We start from the raw sequence: 20,052 nt of genomic DNA, 5'->3' as shown, positions 1-20,052 counted from the left end.
AGGATAATGAAACTCTCTAGTCTTAGGGAGTCTGTGGATAGGGTTTAGGGGTCCAGGAACTTAAACTTTAAAAAATACATCTTTATTTCAAAATAATTGATTTCCTTTGTAATGCCATGTGTTTCATTTTATGCACTTAAATGCATTATTTGAAGAAGGAATCTATAGTCTTCATCAAACTATCAAAGGAAAAAATCTAAAGTCATTCCAAAATTCCAGGTAGCTATAGTCAGCCTATTAGCCAGAAATCTATATTCCCAAACCATAAAAGTGCTTTTAGGCTCCTTAGAATTAAGCAGGTAAAGATGCAATACCATCAGTTACTAGACCTTTAAAATTGTTAAAAAGCTTTACAACTGAATCAGAAACAATGAGGAACTGCCAATAAAAAAAGGTGGTCCTCCAAGATAACACCCCCCATATTCACTGTGGTTCCTTTCTATGCTCTCAAAACTATGCCAATGTATACAAACTGAGCCAAAAACCACAGTAGCCCAACTATGCCCACTCTAGGTCATTAAACAAATGTGAACACCTAGTAATGGATCCCTTTTGCTCCCATCTCAGTCCTCCCATCAGAAAGAGAAGAAAGAGGAAACAGAGTCACAGGAATAATCATCAGTTATCCATATGGATGGCAATATGAAGAATCATGGTGTTAGGAAGATGTCTTATAATAGGAGGTTAGCCAGGGCAGGGATATTCTCCCTACTGGTGACACAGAAAAAAATAGGCATACTCACAGAATTAAAATCAGGGATTTGTTTTGATATTAGCCCAATGTCTTTGTTAAGTAAGATATATTTCACATTCCAAAAGGTAATTTTTCTTGTCCCTTTTTCCTCTTGTTCTGATCTCCATAAAAGAACATGCCTCTATGTTCTCCTGAGCTTTTACAATTCTTGGAACTCTCTTTAAGCATGCCTACTGCTCTTTGTTCAATATCTTTTTTTTTATTAGACTCCTGCACTCTCTATGATTGAGGCTTATTTTTCTCTCCTTTTTCCTCTCGAAAAAAACATCCACTGAAGAAAAGGGGGAGGGAGGAGAGTACCTACTGATTCCAAACTGAATCAGACTTGACTTAGAAAAGTCTATACATTTGAGGGCACAGCTCTCTCTCTGATTCATTGTTCTAATCAACATACCTGACCCTAAATGCACTTAAAACCATTTATACTGCCAGATTTAATAAGGAAAGATGTTGGTTTCAAGATGGTTTTCTATTTTCTCCAGTCTTTCTTAACTTTGTGAAGTGTTCCCTTTATCTGTGTTTGGGTTTAAACCAATATTAATGGGATTTTAAAAGTCATTAAAAAAAAAACATTTCACATGCAAGGAAATTATTTTGTTCCTATCCTCAATAGAGTAGGCTCTGTGTTACAGACACGTAGTTTTTCTTACTGCACACAGAGCTCTCATTGAAAACCTGTGAGCATAGCACTGATGGAAATCAGACAGAAAGACCTGAAGCTTCAGACTCAACTTGTTCAATAAATAATCCTCAGTGACTGGGCCTGCTCACCAAAGTGAAGGAGGTTTCATGTTTATCTGGTGAATTCAAGACAATCTAATCAACCAATTTAAATAGTAGGAAAAAATCATAGTTCTCAAAGTCTCTGCCTCAATTATCTGAACCAATTGACTAGAATAACCTATAAATTCACCAGACAATTAAATTATACAGCCCTCCTCTTTAATTTATCAGGATAGAACAGACAAAGGAAAAGAGATCATTTTGCAGGCCTTTAGAATTTACAAAGTTGTCAGTCTAGGAAATGCCATGTATTATAAGGATAGCTTATACTTATGTAATATTCTATGGTTATGGAGCACTTTTTTGTAATGTTATCTCATTTGATCCTCCTAACAGCACCATGTGGCATATAGAATTCTAGCCTGAAAAGCAGAGGTCAGATTATCTGTCTATCACTGTCTCCAATTTTTTACAGAATCTGACTGTGAAATCAATGATTGACACATAAAGCTCAAACAAATCAATTTCCTGTGAACCTCTTACTTTTGTCACATTTGTCCAATCCCTGTACAATTCCATCTCTCTGACATTACTACCACTATCTATTTTCATTCATCCTGTTGAATTTTAGTTATATCTCCTTTACAATCAGTATATATTGAACAATTTTTTATCCTTCATTTCACAAATCCAGCTGGTATATGGTAGTTACTAGATCACCCCTCTCTCTGTCTCTCTCCTTTCTTCCCACCCTGAAATGACCTTGACACCGTGGTTATAGTCAGGTCCTGGTTCTTGTCATGTGGCTGATGTTTCAGCAACTGTAAGTTGTCATCACGGCCACAGTCTCCACCCTCACTGACAGTTACATAAGAAGCCACATAAACTTCTGTTACCTAGTACAGGCTTTTATTAAACAGAGACAAAGTGAGATGCCAAGTGGGCAACAGATCCTTGCAGGAAATATATCCCCTGGGAAGTTGAGTGACTACCTCCAGTTCTTTACTCTTCTAGAAATGCAGTTCTCTGTATGGCTTTGCAACATTAAATATTCCAGGATGATATGTTGTGAATTCAGCCTGAAGGGGCAAGGGAGAAGCAGCCTTTTCAAAATAAAAAATTGCTCTGCTGTTGGTTTGATTTTGGAACACAATAAGTAGAGAATGGGGATATGACTTTAGGCTGTCAACACTTCCTATCCTGCTCCCACAGAACCTTCCTTTTGCCAGAAAAAAAAAAAAGTCACTTAAGCAAAATAAGGTTTTAATAAATATTCAGAACAATTGTTTAACTTGGATCTAATGCCTTGGATAAATAGATGGTTAGTTGTGAAGGTGAGCCAGTAAAATCCTTTCAATACAATGAGACTTGTCCCACTATTTAGATATCAACTCAGCAATCATTGCTTCTTTAGGTAATAATAGATAACATTCATATGATGCGTACTGTGTGTCAGGCACTATGCCAAGTGCTTTACAATTATTATCTCATTTGATCCTCACAACAGTGGTGGAAGGTAGGTGCTATTACATCCCCATTTTACAAATGAGGACATCGAGGCAATTGCTACTGAACAACTCCACTCTTTTGGGTTGTTGGAGGTACTTAAATATTCAGAGATGGTTCACAAAAGAAAATAGAGACATCTAAACATTTTCAGCATAAAACTCTTACTTAGAAAGGCAATTGCATTACTTTTCATACAATAAAATTGTGATAAACTATAATATTAATATAACAGGGAATTTTAATTAATTTCATTTTCCTAGTTTGCTAGCCAAAAATCAGGGTTACGGAATGTTTTTTTTCAATTTTTGTTCTTAAAATTTTTTCCCACAGTGAGGATAGAAGGCATTTCACACACACACACACACACACACACACACACACACACACAAAAATTAATAATTGAATGCATCAGTTCATTTAGTAAGGAACAATAATCACAATTATTTTTTTAAAATTGGGGCCTTTTGGTGCCCCAGGACCAATACTGAAAAATAATCATCTTCCAGTACTTATTTCTAGTAAATATTAAATGAATAAGTGAAAAGTGATATGCAAAAGATACACAAAATTAATACAGTTTTATATTAACTCTGTGTCAAACCCTGGGTGCTGTTATTATATACATATATATATGTTTACTTTTTAAAGTCAGCTCCATTATAACACTTGTTTTGAAAATACAAATCTGTTATGATGCAATTGATATATTAGGGAACAACTTAAGCATAATTTGAATTTAATGTTTGCATATGTGCAATGTTGTCCACAAGAAACAGTAAGTGAATATAGAAAACTCCATACAAATGAACCAAATTACATAGGAATATTTAAAAAATGGAAAAACACACATACCTGAAACATCTGTTAGTTATCTTGGTTTATTATTATTACTCTACAATGTTGTTTCACCATTCTTTCACATTTGTGAATTTCTCCATATTAAAAAAAAAACATTCATTTAACATCCTAAATGTGTCTCATTATTCTGGTTCAAAAATGCCACATAGTACATACAAATAAAAAGCTTTCTATATTGAGGAAAAGCTTAAAATATTAATAAAGTGTTTTGAAAGTAATGAAAGAACATATCATATCTCCTGAACAAAAGCACATAGGAATCCACATTGGGGACAATCAAAGACAATGCCACAAAAATAAATGGCTAGAAGGGGTGTCCTCCCAACTCCATTTTCCCCATAACTCCTTTTGGTTTTTATTGTGCAGTTTTGCATTATACAGTAATTTTTAACAACATGTCATGTTATAGCAGAAATAACTATTATATCTGCATAGATCATGCATATGCACAATTAGATTCATTAGGAGCCCTCAAAAGTTCTATCTACCATGTTAGCTCACTGTGGCAAGTGATGTTGGGTTCTCAAATCCTAAGCTATGCCTGCAGAGTTCAAGCCTTTCCAAGTTAGAAAGACTTTGAGTTTGGTGTTGGGGCCAGACTGTCTGTTGTCTTAGAACCAGCCTTGCTAAGAATAAAAATGATTTGTTACCACCAATCTGTCCTCCATGTGATGAATTGCTATAGCCACAGTGATTCATCAAATTCATAAAACACAGTGTCCTTTAATCCTGGCCAATCAGTCAATAAACATTTAAGTGCCTACTACATGTCAGACTAGGGAAACAAAAGAAGCAAAAGGTAGTACCTCCTTTTAGAAGCTTACACTCTAATGAGACAAGAAGCAAATATGTACAAACAAGCTATATACAGGATAAGCTGGAACAAATTAAAAGAGAAAAAAACACAGGAATTAAGAAGGTTTGGGAAAAGCTTCCTGTAGAAGATGAGGTTTCAGTTGGGAATTAAGGGAATCCAGGAAGCAGAGATGAGGATGCAAGTCATTCCAGGTATGGAGGACAGTCAAATAAAATGGTCAGCTCAAAGACATGAAATGTCTTCTTCATGTAGAGCAAGGAGCAAATGTCACTAGATCAAAAAATACACGACAGGGAGCAAAAGTGTAAGGATACTAGAAAGGTAGGAAAGAACAAGGTTATAAGGGGCTTTGAACATCAAACAGAAAAGTTTGGATTGGTCCTGGAGTCAATAGACAGTAGAACTTATTGAATAAGAGTGAGATTAAGGAGGATTTACATGGTTAGACCCATGCTTTAGAAAAATAATGATAGTCTCATATAAAGGAATAAAGTATATTAATAATAACATACTTTTTAGACCATTTATAAACATTCATTTTATTATTGATCCTCTTAATGGGGTCTGATAACTCTGTTCATAACTCTGTTGTGAGGGTCCTTTTAATATAGGAATTTTGTTCAAATTACCCAAAAATCAACACACCTCCAAAAAAACAAAACCATATCTATATTGATATACTTGTCATAAATAAAGACAGAATACATTAAAGAAGTGCAGCTAAACCAAAATTTAATTTAAATCCTCACAATTTCTCCTTATAAATGGTTACAAAGAAACTGGAAAGGTTAGTTGAATTGTGGATCCACAAGAAATAAGAAACACCATTTTATGGGATATTTTGCTCTCTCACCTTATAATACCCATAATGATTGTAACCAGTCCCATGAAGATAATGGTAGTTTATGTGCCAACATCCATAGCAGAAAATGAAGTATGGAGGAATTTTCTGAAGTACTTAACAAGATTTTCCAGATTAATGCAACATATATTTTAATACTTGGTAGCTACAAGAGAGAATAGTAAAAAAAAATTTGAAAATATATAACTTGGGACTAAGAAATGAAAGTTACTAGAAATGTGAAATGAACAAAAATAAAAAACAATGATTATCACTATCAGTCTTCAGGAAATTTAACTCATACAAACAAATGTTCCAATTGGGATGTAAAATTATCCCTAAAAGCCAACCAACTCCTTGACAGAGACACAGTACAGATAAAGGCAGTCTTAGTTTAAAGTACAAATAAATCCTTAGTTTACAGGATCTTATTCTTCAATGCCTTTATCTATTAAATCCCTTGCCCTTTATCCTATTACCAATATTAACCTTGCCTCAGCATTGAATTACTTCCACCATTCACTGCTTTTACACTTAGTCACATGCTAATGAACAAAACTGGAATAAATCAGGAAATCTGCTTCACTAAAAAATCATGCTATTTAATCTCAGCTGAGCCCTCACTATAGCAAGGCAATTTTTTTATGCTTCTCCCATTCTCTCTGGCAGCTTTTCTAAACCTTTCCATATCTCCTCAAAATCCCATTGTCTTTTTCCTTATATCCTCTCAGCTCAGAGCATTGCCTCAAATTTTACTGAAAAAAAAAATTGAAGCTATTAGTCAGAGCTTCTGCTAATATCTTCTCCTTCACCCCCCATCACACCAAAAAAAAGTGGGGTTTTTTTCTTTACCAAGGCAAACCCATCTACATGGGATAAATGATCCTATTGCATCCCCTCTTCTCCACCAAATTGATTCTTCTATCAATCTACCCTCTCACTTAATCTCTCCCACTCCTGTTGGAAGCTGTTTCCCATTTGCTTATAAGCATGTCAATATCGCTCCTATTCTCAGAAATTCTTATTTGATCCATCTATTCCAGCTAGTTTTTGTCCTCCCTCCCTCCCTCTCTCCTTCCCTCCTCTTCTCTCTGTCTCTCTCTCCTCTGTTTCTCTGATCTTCTTCTTCTCTCTCTCCTTCTCTCTCTCTCTCTCTCTCTCTCTCTCTCTCTCTCTCTGTCTCTGTCTCTGTCTCTCTCTCTCTCTCTCTGTCTCTCTCTCTCTCTCTGTCTCTCTCCCTTCTTTTGTGGATATACTTATTGAGAAAACCACCTTATAAAAACCATCTCCACTTCCTTTCTTCTCACTTAATAAATGATTCTCCACAACTTTATTATTTAAATGAAACTACTTGACTTCACTATAGTCTTTGACACTGTTCATTACCCTCTTCTCCTTGATAATTTCTTTTTCTCTAAGTTTTGGTGACATTACTCTCCTGGTTTTTCTCTCACCTGTTGGACTTTTTCTTGGTTTCCTTTTATCTATTAATCAATCTACAATCTTCTAAGGCTTCTAAGACGTTGAGTGAATTGTTTCTAGAAAATTTCTAGAAGTCATTGAACAGAATCACATGAAGTGAAAATGAAAGATACTGAAAGACATAAAAGGATGCTTCCTTTCCTACCAGACCTTGAATGATGAGGTTACACAATCAATGAAATATCATGGTGTCTATTGTTATTTGTGTAATTACCCTAAAGAGGGATCCCAAAAGGATTTTCAGCTTAATTTAAGGTTCTATGTAATCCTATTAATAAAAGTTTCAATATAATTTTTTTATAATTGATCACCATTGTTTACTTAAGATTAAAAATCAGACGATGCTTTCTTGATGATTAATCTTCCTTATAATACAGGAATTTATTGTTTGTCACATATATATGTTTTATTAATCAACCAATCTTCTTGAGCTTTAGCCTCATCAAGGATGCAGGTAGGAATGGTATTCATGGAATTCCAGAAATGGTGCTAAATTGATGACTAGTTTATTGACCAAAAACAAACAAAATTCACACTGAACATGAACTATGGAGCCAATAACAAACCAGTTTCATTCTCTGTGTGCATAAATATATCATTTTCTTTTTTGTGCATATACATAGGGCACAGAAGGATAAAATTCTTAGTGTAAAGACAACTTTTATAAAAGCATTCTGTATACTATGAAGAGTGATACACATAATCAGGGAATGGTATTTTTCATTTAAATTTTGATAATAAAGTCCTAGAATGTTGGAGAACTAATTGGATTATTTTAGATATAAAGAAACTTTTTCAACTCCCTCATTTTATAGATTTAGGAATTGAGGAATTGTGCCCTGTTCAAGGTCACATAGCAAATCCAGAGTTAGAAATCAGATTTCCTGGTTGTCATTCAGTATAATTTCTGCTACACCATGCTTTGTTGTTATTCATTCATTCAGTTATGTCCAATTCTTTGTGACTGGATGGACCACATATCAGTACTGTCTATGGAGTTATTTTGGTAAAGATAGTGGGAGTGGTTTACCAGTTCCTTCTTCAGCTCATATTACAGATGAGAAAACTGAGGCAAACAGCATTAAGTGAGTTGTCCAGGGTCACATAGCTGGAAGTGTCTAAAACAGGATTTGAACTCAGGTCTTCCTGACTACAGACCCAGCACTCTATCCACTGATAGCTGCCTCTACTACATCATGCTACCTCCCATGAAATTTTCTGTGTGAAAAAATACAAAAGTAATCAACAACTTGCTTGAAATTTGTTTTAATTAATTTTTAATTCTACCTATTTTTAATCAGGAAAGACTTCCAGAAGAAGGATTTAAACTAAATTATTATAAAAAGCTAAATTCAAGCCAAAAGATATTTATGAATTATTGAGTACCTTCTGGACAAAGGGGGAAAAGTCAATAACAACTTGAGAATACATTTAGTTGTTAATGAAAAAAAATAACATTTTCCCCAGGAGATAAAAAGCAGAATGAGTGTACCTGGATGCACAGAGTGAATACTTCACATGTTTCAACCGTGAATTCATCAAGAAGGTTTGAGTAGCAATTTGACAATGAACTATATACTTAGCTAACATAGCTAGCTAGGAAGGGAGGGAAAAAGAGAGGGGAGCAGGGAGAGATACAGAGATAGATAGAAGCTCAGTTGTTTTCAGTCAAGTCTGACTCTTCATGACCCCATCTGGCAATTTTTTTTGGCAAAGATACTGTGTAAAAGGACTGTACAATAGACAGATGAAGAAAACATCTTTGAATGCTAGATATCCTTTAGCGAAGTAGAAATTTTATTATAAGGTTCATTTTAAAGACTTAAAAATGCCTATTTGCTAAAAGAAAGCATTCTGTTGGCCATTAATTCAGAATATAGGAACTGTTTCTCCTTCCCTATATATGTGTAAATTACCAGAATATTGAGGGGAAATTTTTTTTCTCTTTATTGCTTATTATGCAAGCCTAGCCCATAAGTGGTAAGAGGCTACCTATAACACATTATAACAAAAAGTCCCAAAAACAAGAAAAAATTTCTTGACCACAGGCATTCATACTCTCCTGATTGAAGTAGTTTGCCATTTCCTTCTCCAGCTTATTTTACAGATGAAGAAATTAAGGCAAACAGGATTAAGTGATTTGCCAAAGATCACAAAGCTAGTAAATATCTATAGCCAACTTTGAACTCAGGAAGATAAATCTGAATTCAGGAAGATGAGTCTCTCTGATTCCAAACTTAACTCTCTATTCTCTGAGCTATCTAGTTGTCTACAAAGATACATAGATAGATGTTATTTATTAAGAGTTTATTATGTGGCAGGCACTGTACTAAGCACTAGAGTTACATGTACAAATAAGGAAGATTTTGGAAATTTGGGACACAAAATCTTACAAAAATTACTTTTGGAAACTATCTTTATGTTTATTTTGGAAAAATAAAATACTATTGAGGGAAAAAATAAAATGAAGAGATTGGTATCTGGGGCAAAGGATGGGGGGAGATAGGTGTGATTAGGCCAGGCCACTCTAGCACAATGAGCAAGTCACCAGCAACCCCAGGTCCCAGTGCATAAAGTCAGTGACCAGACCCTTGGCTTCCAGCACAAGAAGTTTGGGGTAATGCCCTCTGTGCCCCAACAGCAGAGCTCAACTTAAACAACCATGAAATAGGCTAAAAAATGAGCAAGAAACCAAAAAGCCCTAACCATTGAAAGCTACTATGGTAACAGGAAAAATCAAAACACAAACTCAGACAAGGATAATAGCAGCAAAATAACTACATGCAAAACCTCAAAGAGGAGTATGAATTGGTCCCAAGCCCAAAAGACCTTTTTGAAAGAGCTCAAATGATATTTTAAGAGTCAAATAAGAGAGGTAGAAGAAAAACTGGGGAAAGAAATGAGGAGTATGAAAGAGAGAATCTATACCTTAGAAAGGGAAGAACCAAAATTTACTGAAGAAAACAATTGTTTAAAAAATGCAATTGATCAAATGAAGCTGGGGGTAGGGGGGAGCGGGGGGGGGGGGGGACACTGAAGAAAATAACTCCTTTAAAAGTAGAATTGACCAAAAGGAAAAAGTTAACAAACTAACTGAAGAAAATAATTCCTAGTAAATTTGAATCAGGCAAGTGGAAGTTAATGACTCTATGAGACATCAAGAATCAGTCAAACAAAATCAAAAGAATGAAAAAATAGAAGAAAATGCAAAATACCTCATTGGAAAAATAATTGACCTAGGAAATAGATCCAGGAGAGATACTTTAAGAATTATTGGTCTATAGGAGATCATTATATACTTCAACAACAATACTATATGATGACCAGTTCTGATGGACCTGGCTATCCTCAGCAACGAGATCAACCAAATCATTTCCAATGGAGCAGTAATGAACTAAACCAGCTATGCCCAGAGAAAGAACTCTGGGTGATGACTAAAAACCATTACATTGAATTCCCAGTCCCTATATTTATGCCCACCTGCATTTTTGATTTCTTTCACAAGCTAATTGTACAATATTTCAGAGTCTGATTCTTTTTGTACAGCAAAATAACGTTTTGGTCATGTATACTTATTGTGTATCTAATTTATATTTTAATGTATTTAACATCTACTGGTCATCCTGCCATCTGGGGGAGGGGGTGGGGGGTAAGAGGTGAAAAATTGGAACAAGAGGTTTGGCAATTGTTAATGCTGTAAAATTACCCATGCATATAACCTGTAAATAAAAGGCTATTAAATAAAAAAAAAAAAAGAATTATTAGTCTAGAGGCAGCTAGATGTCACAGTGGACAGAGCACCAGCCCTGAAGTCAGGAGGACCTGAATTCAAATCTGGCTTCAGACACTTAATACTTCCTAGCTGTGTGACTCTGGGCAAATCACTTAACCCCAAATGCCTCAGAAAAAAAAAAAAAAAGAGCCAGGACAGTATCTGTCAAGAAATTAACAAGGAAAACTGCCCTAATATCCTAGAACCAGAGGGCAATATACTCATTGAAAGAATCATCCAATCACCTCCTGAAAGAGATCTCAAAATGAAAACTTCAAAGACTATTGTAGCCAAATTCCAGAATTATAAGTCAAGGAGAAAATACTACAAGCAGCTACATAGAAACCACATAACAAGGAACCCACAGTCAGGACTACAAAGGATTTAACAACTTCTACGTTAAAGGATCAGAGAACTTAGATATGATATTCCAGAAAGCAAAGGAACTAAGATTACAACCAAATATCAACTATCTAGAAAAATTGAACATAATCTTTTAGGGAGAAAGATGGATAGTCAGTGAAAGAAGGGACTTAAATTTTTTCCTGATGTAAAGACCAGAGCTAAACAGAAAATCTGATCTTCCACTACAACACAGTTTCTTATACTGTGGTTTTCTATTCCACATGGGGTATTGTAACTGAATGTGAAGGTCATGAAATTATCAAGAAATGTTTGGTTTTTATATGTATTTTATATACTTATATACTGTGGGTCACAAAAAAATTTATTGGGGAAAAAGAGATCATGAGTGGAAAAAGCTTAATAAGCCCTAACTAAATATGACTCAAGAGAAACATAAAAAGGCAAACAAGAAAGCAAAAAAGTATACTGTTTATATTCATGCATGGGAAGATGATACTTGTAACTCAACAACTATTATCTTTATTATAAAGAGGTACATATAGAGGATGTGAGTATAAGTTGACTTTGACATGATGATATAAAAAGGAGTAAGAGTAAATTATATCACATGAAGAAGCCCAAAAGGCCTATTACAGTAGGGGGGGAAGGGTGTTTGAACTTTGTTCTCATCAGATTTGACTCAAAGAGGGAATAACATACATATCCAGTTGGGTGTAGAAATTTATCTTATCCTATAGGGAAGTAGGAGGGGATTGAGGAAATGAAAAGGGAGGAGTAAATAGAATGGAGCACAGAAGCATGGCAAAAGTAGGAGAGGGGAAAGGGGAAAGAAAAAAAAGGGGCTGATAGAAGAGACGCTTCATGATGAAATAAAAATTACATGCAATAAAGTCATGGAAAGATAGATTAAACTTTAATTGGAAACTAAATAATTCTAATCCTAAAGAATAAGTGGATCAAACAACAAATTATAGAAACAATCAATTATTTCATCAAAGAGAATGACAATAATGAGACAATATAACAAAATTTATGAGATGCAATCAAAGCAGTACTTAGGGAAAATTTTTTGCCTCTGAATGCTTACATGAATAAAATATGAGAAAGAAAAGATGAATGAATTGGATATGCAAATAAAAAAGCTAGGAAAAAAGCAAATTAAGATTTTAAGTTATATAAAAATCAATGTTCATTAATTGGAGTAAATTACACATTAAGAGTTTCCTAGAGCAAAGTTTCTTAAATTGTGGGTTGTAGCCTCACTATAACTGAATATGAGGGTTATAAAACGGAAAGTCATGAAATTGTAATTTATTATCAATAAATGTTTGATTTGTATACCTATTTTATTATACTTATATAACTAGGATCATGTAAAAATTTTTCAGGCAAAAAGGGTCATCATTGAAAAAGTTTAAATGGGGCAGCTAGTTGGTGTAGTGGATAGAGCACTAGCCCCAAAGTCAGGAAAACCTGAATTTAAATCTGGCCTCAGACACTTAATACTTCCTGGCTGTGTGACGCTGAGCAAGTCACTTAACCCCAGTTGCCTGAGAAAAAAAAGTTTCAGAAGTCCTGCCCTAAAAAAATGAAATCATAAATCAGAAACACAAGAGTTTTCAGAGATTAATGTGATTTTTCCTTCTCATTTATAAGGGCTATTTACTTAGGTTTCCCAAAGAACCTACTTTTTCTCTTCAGGAGTAAAAATAATATGGACTTTTCCACCAAGCTTTGCCCTCTGCTTAGTCCTGTTTTTCCATAAGCTATTAGTTTCTTTAGGATAGAGTGTGATTTAATGAATAAGAGAGTTAGGAAGACCTTAAATTAGGATTATATGAACTGCTATCATCATTATTTGTTAGGGACCACCATCATCATCAAAACTATTTAATAAATGTCTCTTTGCAGTCTCTAGATTGTATTGGTTAGAATTCAGCTTCTTTGGCTTCTATTGCACCTAACCTAACAAGTTGCACCATTTGGGGAGTGAGAGTATATGCACTTGGCAGCATTTTCAAACATTTATCTTCTGTTTTCTAGGAGATGTACGAATAAGAGGTCAGACAGGAGTTCCTGCGGAACGCCGTGGCTCCTACCCATTCATTGACTTCCGCCTTCTTAACAGTGAGTAATTACACATACCTGGAAAGAAAGAGATTTTCTGTTTTAAAAAAAATTCATAATTTTCCTCTGAACTTCAAAAGTCTTCTGAAGCTTTCCGTCCTTAACTTCCTTCCTTCATCATATATCTCCTCCCAACCTTGCCTTTAACTTTATTGTGTCTATTTCCTACTCTGACAATAATATTACCCTACCCTAATTCTTAATTGTGTGGAATAAATATGGTATCAAATGTCAAATTACTTGGAAAGGTTATAATTCTATATAAATATAAAAAATAATATTATTAGTACTTTTTCCTTAAACTCCTAAAAAGATGTGAGGCTATTATAACTTTTAAAATGCTACAGAGAAGACATTTCATAGCTTTTTCTGATAATTCATCAAACTATTTCACTAATTTGACTTCTCTGTCTGAACTAGATTCTCTTATTAAGCTAATACTTGCTTTCTACAGAAAAACCTCACCACTCTAGTTGATTTATATAATTTCACATCCACTCACTTCCTTCACCCTAACAATCTCAGAAGATTGACTTCCTTCTCTCTATTCCTCATCCTACTTCTTCCTTTGGAATTTTGAAAATCTCCCACATTGGCTTTTGATTAAGAAATTTGATTTTCTGCTTTTAATTCATTATTGCATCATTTGCTGGTTCTATTAGGTCACTAATCATAGTTCTACATTTAAATCTCTTCTTCCTCAAACAACTAACCTTAACTTTAAGCTTGAGGAGAAAAATAGATACATTTCAAGTTTTGCTTTAACTGATGCAAAGAAAAAGCAAAAACAACATTTTTCCTCAACGATCCTACATTCTAATGGGAGAGATGACATATAAAAAACAGAATATACAAGACAAATACAAAGTGAATGCAAAGTAACTTCTGAGGAGTTAGTAGAAACAGGAAAATCTTCCATGAATTATTACTTGAGTCTTAAAAGGAAGCTAGGAGCATTCCAGGAATGGAGAAACAGCTGGTACAATGTTATGGCAATGAGGTACAGTGTCATGTTTAGGACCAGCAATTGAAACATATGACTAGATCATACTATTTGAAGGAATGGAGAAGAAAAGAAGCATGTATTATATGTAGGCACTGTTCTAAGCATTTTACTAATACTATCTCGTGTGATCCTCACAATAACTTTATGAGGTAGATGTTTTTGATACTACTTTACAATTGAGAAAGCTAAGATTGTGCTTATATATAGTTACTAAAGTGTCAGACTGAATTAGAATTTGGATCTTCTTGACTCCAACCCAGCACTCTATACACTTTGTGACCTAGCTATCTGCCTCCTATATGCGGAAGAGAGATTAATACAAGAGGATTGTGAAGGTAGGCTGGGCTGAGTTAATGAAGATTTTTAAATGTCAAAGATTTTGTGTTTCATCCTGTAGGTAATAGTCATTGGAATTATTAAGCAGAGGAATGACAGGGTCAGATCTATATTTTAGTAAAAAATATTTTGGCAGCTGAATTGAAGAATGGATTGGAGTAAAAAGATATTTGAGTCAGGGAGACCAGTGGTAGTCTTAAGATGGCAAGAGCTTTTGTTGGGCTAATATGAGTATGGAAAAGGCAATATATGTGAGAGATATTACAGGGGGGGAAATTATGAGAATTGGCAAGTGATTGAATAGATAAAATAAGTGAAGGAGAGTCCAGGATGATATGATAATGGAAGAATGACAGTGCCCTTGACAGTAATAGGAAAGTTGTGAAGAGGAAAGGGATTGGCAGGAACACAATAAGTTCTATTTTGAATCTATTGAATTTGAGATGCCTACGGAACACCCAATTCTGAATGTTTAACCATCAATGTGATAGCAGATAAAAGTTTAGTTGAGAAACCAAAGCTGCATATATAAATCTAGGAATAATTTGCATAGATATGATCATAGCATCTGCAAGAGCCAAGCACAGGACCAAGGAAGAGAGTATATAAAGGAAAAAGAAGGCCCAAGAGAGAGCCTTGCAGAATATCCATAATTAATGGATGCAATGTAGATGAAAATCCAAAAACAGAGAGACTAAGAAGGAGCTAATCATGCTGATAGAAGAACCAAGAGAAAGTAGAAGCACATAAAACTGGAAAAAAGAGAATATCCAGGAGGATAAGCAGGTTAACTGTGTGAAATACTAAATAAAGACCCAGAAAAATGAGCAACTAGAGCAGACCATTAAATTTGATAATTAAGAGATCATTGTTAACTTTGAAGAAGACTGCTTCAGTTGAATAATGGAGTTGGAGGCCAGATTATAAAAGTTTAAAACCAAGTATAAAGAAAGGAAATAGGAGGAACTAATATGGATGGGTTGTTATTTTGTTTTGTTTTGTTTTCAAGGAGAAGGGGAAGACATAGGATGAGGGCTAAGAGGTATGGTAGTATCTAGTAAGGGATTTTTTTCGAAGATAAAAGAAATTGAGTATGTTTCCAGGAAGCAAAGGAACTGATAGATAGGGAGAGAATGAAAATTAGAGTAGGAGAGCTGGTAAGAGCTACTCTGCTGAAAAAGATGGTGGGGCAGAAGGGATGTTAATGGGATCAAGGAGATGTATAGAGAGTTGATGTAGTCAAGAAGAAGGACCATCTTACCATCAGAGACTGAAATGAAGGAAAAGATAGTAAGGGATGATAATCAGAGGAATGTGAGCCAGAGAGCAGAAAATAACCTCTCAGCAAATGTGATTCATATGGACTGTGTAGTATATAATGATAGAAAATAGTTTTTTGGAACATAAATCAGGTTGCAGGTCCACTATTTCTAAGCTATTTTCTTCAAGTGAAAAAAAAATTGATCTCAAAAGTCTTATATCACTGGAACAGTCTAAGGCACCTGGAATCCATGAATAGATTTCAGAGAGTTGATGAACTTGGATGGGGGAAAGAAATTTCATCTTTATGTTTACTAGCCTCTAATTAAAATTTGGCATTTCTTACAGTTAAGAATTTTAAATACAGATTAGATATATGCACACATATACACATATATGTGTTGTGTGTGCATATATATAAGTTTCACCAGGTTGCCAAAGAATCCATAACATGAAAACAATTAAATTCCCCTGGCCTAAAAACGGCTGGAATTAGTTTATTCCAAAGTCATTTTGAGGAGTAAAAAACAAGTGGGAAAATAAACTGACAAACACTTCACAAACCATTAGATGTAAATTCTCTTCTTGTTTTTCAAAATCAACATGATAACACAATATATGACAATGTAATAACTAAAAGAATTATATAAATCCTATATGTAGTCACAAAGATCTCTGAAGTTACTTTTAACATTTTGAAATTTTAAAAATCAGTCACTGATATTTAAGTCATTTTGTCAAAAGACATATGATGATAAAAATAAAAAGTGATGGATAATCTTATATAAAATACATCCATATAGTAATGTATATTTAATATTATATATGTATGTTTGTATATATGTGTGTATGTGTGATAAGTTTCCAGAAGGCAAGCTTTGACACAATGCACATGATAATACAATCAGATAAAGAAGCAAATGAACAGTGATCTAATTAGTCAGTGGGTATACTTAACCTATTTTCAGATTCTTCAGTTCCTCTCTTCATGCTAAATTTGAATGATGTGTTGAGTATGCCACAAGTAATGGAAAGTATATGTTTTACCCATAAGATCTAAGTCCTTGTGGTCCAGTTCACTATGGGTGCCAGTACAAATAACTACCTCTATATGGAAGATGTGTGCCTCTGTGTTATCCAAGGACAACATATACGTCTGGATACATTTGAATCTTTTTTCTCTATGACATTATAAACTCCATGAGAGTAAAACCATGCTGTATCATTCCCAAGCATAGGTAAGTAGGTGGCAACAATGGACAGAGGACTAGTCCTGGAATCAGGAAAACCTGAGTTCAAATCCAGACTCAAACACTACTTGTGTGTCCCTGGGCAAATAACCTAACCTCTGTCTGCCTCAGATTTCTTATCAATAAAATAAGGGTAATAATAACATCTACCTCTCAGGATTATTATATGGATTGAATGACATGATATTTTATTAATTTAGCACAAATACTTACACATAGTAGATGCTTAATAAATGCCTATTTCCTTCCTTCCTAATACAGAGGCATGCAGTAAAGTACATCATCAGATCCTTTGGTTCTTTGTATAGGCATTTTCTCCACTTAGGTTGCCCTTCCCACTCTTCTCCCATAGCTTATGTCCCCAACTCCTCTAAATACAAGTTCAGAAATAAATTCTTCCAGGAAGTCATTCCTTAACTTTACCACACTCTGATCCCTTTTTCACTGCAGTTATTTAACTGTTGATTTGGTGCTGTTTTAATTTAACTCAGTTACAAATTAGAAAGATCATAAGTCTTTTAAGGAGTATATTCTGTACAACTTCATTAAGAAATACTTTCTGTGCAATTCCAACTCAAGTATCAGGTTCTATAGATCCAGGAATCTTTATTTTCCATTTCTATGGTTATAAACCTCTCTATAGTACCCCAGGACATTGCCCAATAAGTAAATCTTAGAGTCATAGAATCTCAGGGATAGAAAGAACTTCAAAGGTCATCCAGTTGACATCCAGTTTGAGTGAAAATACATATATTCTGCAATATCTCTGACAAGTGGTCACCCAACCTCTACTTTCAAGACCTCTAGTAATAGGGAACTCAGTGATTCCTGAAACAGTCCATTCCAGTTAAAAAAAAAAAAACACTCATGTCTGATCAAAATCTGCTTCTTCACAATTTCTGTTTATTGCTCCTCATAAACTAACCCTTAGAAACTAAATAAAACAATACTTATTTTTCTTCTGAAATCTACCTATCCCTAGTCCCCCTGCAAGACATGTGTTCCAAACCTTTTATCAACCCAGTAACACTTCTTTTCTTGATCCTCTCATTGGTAATGATATTTCCTCTCATATGTCACTTTGTTTCATTACCTTCTAATGCATTTTTCATATACTATTTTTAAAATTGTCTGTTTCTCTCTTACACCAAACTGTAAATTGAAGAGAGATTGTGTCTAAAAAAATTCATATGCTCTCCAGCACCAACCTAATGTTTGTACATAGTAAGTGCTTTTAAAATGTTAATAGCTGAATGTGCTCCATTTATTAAAAATCCTTCTGAAAATGTTGCCATTCCAAATTGACCAAAATAATACAGATATTCCTTAATGAGGTCAACAAGATTATCTCATCCCTTGTTCGGAATCCTTGAATTCTTACTAATATAGCCTAAACCTTGTTGGCTTTTTGGGCTACAGTGTCATGTTGATTAATTTTAAACATGAAGTTCACTTTAAAAAATACTTTTTTTTTCATATTGACAATTGTTAACCGATTATGAAAACCTTAAATAACATGGAACTCAAAAACCTTCAGTTTCTAGTTATTAACCAATGGGATTAGATGGGATTATCTCTAAGATCTTTTGCAGACTTAAAATGTCATGCTTTTATGATTCCAAAGTAATTTCTTAAAGTTTTCCCTCTTTTTCTCACTTAAATCTGCTTTTATGACACCTTCTAATTTATTAGTAAGAAGACTAGCTGATGCATTACATGAAAAAAATACAGTCTTTACAATGTAAATTCCATTATGTTCTAGAGGGATAACTGATACCAGGCTATTCATTCATTTAAGGGATCAGTTTGACTTCCCACTCACTCTTTAAAAATTTTGACAAATTGTGTGTGTGTGGGGGCATGTGTCCCCACACACACACATGCAAAGTTAGATGCATGCTGCTAAAAGCATCTCTTCTAGTCCCAAATAGCTATGTTTCAGGGACATTTTATGGCATCACTTCTTGATATATGTACTGATAGACAAACCAAGTATACTATCCCTTCAAGCTGCCTAGATTAGTTTGAATAATGGGCATTCTTCATGGGCAGATGCCCCATGTGAACAAGCCAGGTCCAGAACTGAATAAGAGGAAAGAAGAAAACATTTGAGAAATTATGAAATATTCCCAAAGAACCCAAGATGGTATCTCCAACAAAAACCTATTAACATTCTTCCAATATGGCTGGTAATCTTAGAATAAATCAATAAGTCAATTAAAAAGTACTAAGTATCTTCTATGTGCCAGATACCATATAGGTAACTAAGAATACAAATATGACAAAAATGAAATATTCACTGCTCTCACAGGGTTTACATTCTATTGAGGAAGACCACATGTCCATAAATAAGCATATGTAAAATAAATGCAAAGTACATGAGGAAGAGGCACTAGCAGCTGGGTGAACAGGGAAAACTTCAAACAGAAAATGACACATAAGGAGATTTTTTTAAGAAAACTTATTTAAAAAAATAAGCAGTACCTATGAGGAGGGAATGTTTTGTAGACATGAAAGATAACTAATACAAAGTCTCAGAAATAGGAAATAAGCACATATGATGAATAGCAAAAAGACCAGTTTGACCAGATTCTATTATGCTCTAAGAGGAACAACATATTGTAAAAAACATATATTGTAAAAACATATTGAGGTCTACATGTAAAAAGCTTTAAAATTCAAACAAAGATGTTTTTCTGATCCTAGAGGTTATCATTTTGACAGATATGTGGAAAGTGGATTGAAGAAAACAAACTTGAGTCAGGGAGACAATTAGAAGGCTGTTGCAATAGTCTAAGTGTAAAGTAACAAGGGCTTGAACAAGAAAAGTGGCTATGTGAATAAAGAGGAGATAGGACAGATGCAATACAGGTTATGGAGGAAGAAATGATCAAATTTGGCATAAGACTAGTCAACTAACATTAATTACCCATATTTGATAAATGCTGGAA

At 34.3% G+C, this 20,052-nt stretch overlaps 1 protein-coding gene across 1 annotated transcript in view; it reads left to right on the top strand.

Moving 5' to 3' along the window:
* Positions 1–20,052, top strand: part of PDE7B (phosphodiesterase 7B) — a 168,482-nt gene that overhangs the window by 65,865 nt on the left and 82,565 nt on the right. The window contains exon 2 of the mRNA XM_031964224.1: positions 13,166–13,249. Within this exon, the coding sequence (XP_031820084.1) occupies positions 13,166–13,249 (84 nt within the window). The remainder of the gene's footprint in view (positions 1–13,165; positions 13,250–20,052) is intronic.

This window comes from Sarcophilus harrisii, chromosome 4, assembly GCF_902635505.1.
Source record: "Sarcophilus harrisii chromosome 4, mSarHar1.11, whole genome shotgun sequence".
Lineage (NCBI taxonomy): Eukaryota > Metazoa > Chordata > Mammalia > Dasyuromorphia > Dasyuridae > Sarcophilus > Sarcophilus harrisii.
The sequence above is the reverse complement of the archived record's forward strand: the minus strand, read 5'-3'. Positions and strand labels throughout refer to the sequence as shown.